The sequence below is a fragment of the Pelobates fuscus genome, chromosome 2 (genome assembly GCF_036172605.1).
Source record: "Pelobates fuscus isolate aPelFus1 chromosome 2, aPelFus1.pri, whole genome shotgun sequence".
Taxonomy (NCBI): Eukaryota; Metazoa; Chordata; class Amphibia; order Anura; family Pelobatidae; genus Pelobates; species Pelobates fuscus.
In genome coordinates, this window is record NC_086318.1 from 84,837,239 (window position 1) to 84,842,101 (window position 4,863).

At 37.0% G+C, this 4,863-nt stretch overlaps 1 protein-coding gene across 1 annotated transcript; it reads left to right on the plus strand.

Moving 5' to 3' along the window:
• Positions 1-220: 220 nt before the first annotated feature.
• Positions 221-649, plus strand: LOC134586171 (activated RNA polymerase II transcriptional coactivator p15-like). The gene has a single exon (XM_063441673.1). The coding sequence runs from the start codon at positions 257-259 to the stop codon at positions 647-649; it is 393 nt and encodes a 130-aa protein (XP_063297743.1). The 5' UTR covers positions 221-256.
• Positions 650-4,863: the final 4,214 nt, after the last annotated feature.

Genomic DNA, 4,863 nt, shown 5'->3' on the forward strand with positions numbered 1-4,863 from the left:
GGAAGCCTTTTATTATGCAGAACAGAAAAATCAATGATGAAACTGAGCTCCCTCCCTATACCCACCAGACTAATTCAGACAGATTAATCTAAGCTTTAGAACCATGAAAGTGTATATAGAATCTAGGGTCTTCGTGGAATTCCATTATAATATGATCACTGAGGTCACATTGATTGTTTAAAGAGAGAAATACTAAGATGAAAATAAAACATGCGAAGAATCCTCACAGAGTCGGACAAGAGATAAAGTTGACAGAATGCCGAAGTCAAAGGAGCTGGTTTCTTCAAGTGCATCTGGAAGTGATTCCGATAGTGAAGTTGACCAAACGCCTAAAAGAAAAAGCCAGCCTCCTCCAGAGAAAGAAAACCCTGCGAAGAAACAAAAAACAGGACAAAGTTCCAAAGGAGCTGCATCATCCAAGCAAAGTAGTAGCAACAGAGATGATAACATGTTCCAGATTGGAAAAATGAGGTACGTCAATGTTAGAGACTTTAAAGGAAAAGTCCTGATTGACATCAGAGAATATTGGATGAACCAAGATGGGGAGATGAAGCCAGGCAAGAAAGGTATATCTTTAAATCCTGAGCAATGGAACCAGCTGAAGGAGCAGATATCTGATGTCGATGATGCAATACAAAAACTGCAATAAAATTCTTTCCCATTTACTGAATGGTTTTTGATAAAAAAAAAATTAAAAATTTTGGGAAACCTCTATGGGTTTATGGAGATAGAGCTACTAGAGATATTCGTACCTGATCTAAAAATAGATTCCTGGAGGGAACGAAATATCCAAATACTAGAAGACATACTATTGAGAGATAAAGTGAAAGATTTCTTAACTTTGTCGGAAGGATTTGGCCTTCCTCAAATGGAGATTTTTCGATATTTAAGAATAAAGTCCTCCCTAGGGAAGTGTCTTGCAACTTGCAATACTAATAGTAACAGTCTCATAATACAGAATTTCGGAAATTTAAACCCAAATAAAAACATGGCTAAATGTTATGCTTTAATAAGATCGTCTCCTAAAAATATAATATCTAAACAAATAAAGAGTTGGGAAAAAGAATGTAACTTAAAAATAGATCTCTCAGAATGGGGCAACATGTTGACACAGGCAAAAAAAAAATATCCATAATACGATTCTGTTTGAGACACACTATAAAATCTGCTATCGTTGGTACTTAGTGCCTAGCAGATTAAACAAAATCGATCAAAGTGAGTCCAACTTGTGCTGGAGATGTGGAACTGAAGTTGGTAGTTTTATTCATATCTGGTGGAATTGTAAGATAATTAAGAAAATCTGGGAAGAAGTTTTTAGAAAATTATATATCTGGGACAAAATTTGGATAGAACAATCCCCAATTACGGCTCTATTACATCTACACTGGCCTGATCTTTGTTTATACCAACAATTCTTAGTAAATCATGCTTTCATAGCGGTAAAAATATTGATAGCCAGAAGGTGGAAAAATTATATGGCAATTGAGTGTAAAAACTGGGAAAATCAACTAGCTTTACAGCTCAAGAACGAGATAGCGTTATTTAGAACCAAGGAGAATATACGAAAATATGAAATGAGTAAAAAATGCTTGCAATTGTTAGAAATTAATCTGTAGTTCCTATAGGCCACTGTTTGAGGCCTTATCATAATGAATTGCCAAATACTTGATTTATAACAAAAGTAATATATCTATGCTGTATCCTTATCCCACTATGTCTTTGTTTTTTGTCTTTGTGTGATGATTGTAATTGTAAGGTATGTATAACAGGAATTTGTATGTTACGTCAGAAGAATTAGATTTCTATTTTTATATGAGATATTTGTATGTTATATGTTTAAAATCAAATAAAGATTTAATTGAAAAAAAAAAAACTGTAAAAGACACCTGTTTGTGGAGAAGCTTCATCCTTTAGTTTTAAGCACTCTTTTTACATTTGCTATTTGTTTTCTACTTTTTGTTTTACCGGCTATTGTATGTTTGGATTGCAAAGCAACTTGTCAGACGGATCCTTTATATGCATTTCAATGTACCCTGGGTCATTTCAAATTATGTTGTAAAAAGGAGATTTTGTTTACCAAATAACTGTTAAAGTATCTGGCCATTTAGTTCCAACATGGCTACATATTTAAAAGCAGTGGAATGCTCCTTAATATTCCTGACAATATTTAAATCTGGATAGTTTCTTCTGCATTTGGGACTGCACATGGCTGTGGCTCTTCATCTAGAACTATGATGACAGCTGCCTAGGGAATTGTGTTTTTTCCTCTTGATCTAGAAGTATGGTGCAATTTTTTTTTTTTTTTGTAAAATGCAAGAATGAAGGCAAAACCTTTACGATCATGTGAATGAGCTGATTCCTGTTTAGGGCTCCTAATAGATTTTGAGTATTTGATTTATTTTAAACTAGTACATTTTGTCCCCCTACTTTTTGCTTGCACACACACAGTTGTAAGCACCGGTTTGCAGTCCTTTTGCAGTTGACAATTTACTCCATAGGAACTTCCCAAACACAACCTAGCATGTTTGGTTTGTTACACATGAGCACTCTAAAAATTCACTGTCTTGAAACCTCCCACCTCCCTTTTACATTAATGAATGTTTGCTCCAATGCAATACAAAAATGATCAAATTTATTTTAGATTTTAATACCTGGTGTATGTGTTAACATATATTGATAGTAAAATATGTGTTTTGGGAAATTATAAAACATTTCTTTCCAACAGCTTGCAAGGGACTCGTATATATAATTTTTTTTTTTTTTATTCTGCTATTTTCTAAGTGTGTATGGAGTTTTGTTTTTTTTATGTCTAGATTAACAGTAACAACTGAATGTACAATAACAGTATCTCAAATAAATTGGTTTCATATTCAAAAAAAAAAAAAAAAAAAAACATGCCAAGTTGCAAGTACACTGGCTAAATTAAAAACTAATGACCACAGAGAACAAATTAATGAGAACGCATGGTCTGAGTGAGCTGACCAGCAAGAATTGTGTGACGCCGAGAGTTCAATCTTTTTTCCTTTATATAGTTTGGAAGAACGGGTGACTGAATGTAAAATTTAAAGGAGTCTTCATTCACTATAACTAAACTTTCTGATTCCTAGTACTTGTATGGTGTGAGCACACACTCTGTATGTCAGTGTGCATGTCAGCATTCCATCACATCAGTATGATAGCCACCATAGGCACTTCCACTGCACTGACCGAGTATAACTTGGTCACGTTATGCAAAAGCCCCATAGGAAAACACTGATTTAATGCTTACCTATCGGAAAGTTTGAATGTGTGTGCGGCACTTGAAACACATGCGCCTTAGATTGGACAATGCCACAGGAAGCCATGCCTCCTCCATGACAACGCCGGGGATGAGTAAATCCTTCTTTTTTTTTTTTTTTGCACCAGGGGGACCTCTTGAAGGGCCAGGAACACTATAGCATTAGGATTAACAGATAATTTACCTCTGACGTTGGACAATAGAGAGAAGAGGCTGATAGTGAAATCATAAAAGTAGCCGAAAGTTACACAGTTATATAGTATGTATAAAAATTAGAAATGTTAAATGACCAAGCTGTAAATAAGATAACGAGGTCATCAATAGGTTCCATCACGTGATCAGACCACGCTGACATAACTACAGAGCTTGATAACCAATGTACACCGTCCCCATGGACGTGGAAACTAAACACATCACTGCTTAAAGACCCAAACATTACGGCAACCATCCAAAAACACTGCGGCCACTGCCCCCGACAGACTCACATCACCACTATCAAAGACCACAGAGGTAAACCTATGACAACACCGACCGATATAGGATTTCTATAAGGCCCTATACAACCATACTGCCCAAGATGATGACAACCCAACTGACATTACAGAAGCCATACAAACATAACAACACAAGCAAACATTACTGAAACTAGACCCGGCCGCTAAGGCGACCCTGGGTGGCGAAATTACTGTAGATGAAATAGACAGAGCTATATCAACTTTAAAAGGACATAAAGCCCCGGGGCCTGACGGATATGAGGGAGGATATTAAAATAGAAATATAGACCTTGTATGGAAACAGGCCTCCACTCAGACACTGACTCTCATCCTCTTCCTGGACGCCAAAAAGGCCTTCGACAGGGTAAAATGGCTGTACATGTTCGAATTACTGAAACACCTTCAATTCCCGGAGACATACATCACAACTATTAAAGCCATGTATACTAATGTCACAGCACATATTAGGATTACAGGAGCCCCTGACAAGCCCTTCTCACTAAGCAATGGGACACGACAGGGATGCCCTCTTTCCCCGCTGCCATTCGTCCTCTCCCTAGAACTACTATTGAACGGCATTCGCACAAACCAACAGATACAGGGTGTCACAGTGGGTAGACAGAGATTCACTGTGTCAAGTTATGTGGACGATGTTCTGCTTACCCTCACACACCCCAAGGAATAGGCATATGAACTAAAAGAATATGGCGCACTCTCGGGCGATAAGGTCAACCTGAATAATTCTAGCACACTTCCAATAGCTTTGTGGCGGCCACCTTGGAGAAATAAATCCCTTTTCTGCTCAACCTGTGTTGTGTGCCATCCAAGGCCACAGACACCATAATGCTTTAATGGTAGTAGTTTTCAGTCTGTGTTATAGGACATATGTCTAATAAAAGCTAAAAAATGAGAATGTGATGTATTTAGACTGCAGAAAGCTCATCATTAAAGTAACTTGGCAGATCCTTTCTTACCCACGTTACCCTGCAGAGCTAACCACCTGTTATATAATTGCAAACATAGGATCCTTTAATATTTACCGTGCATGAGAAAGTGGTTTATTAAAAATAAATAGATATTTCAAGCTTGCTT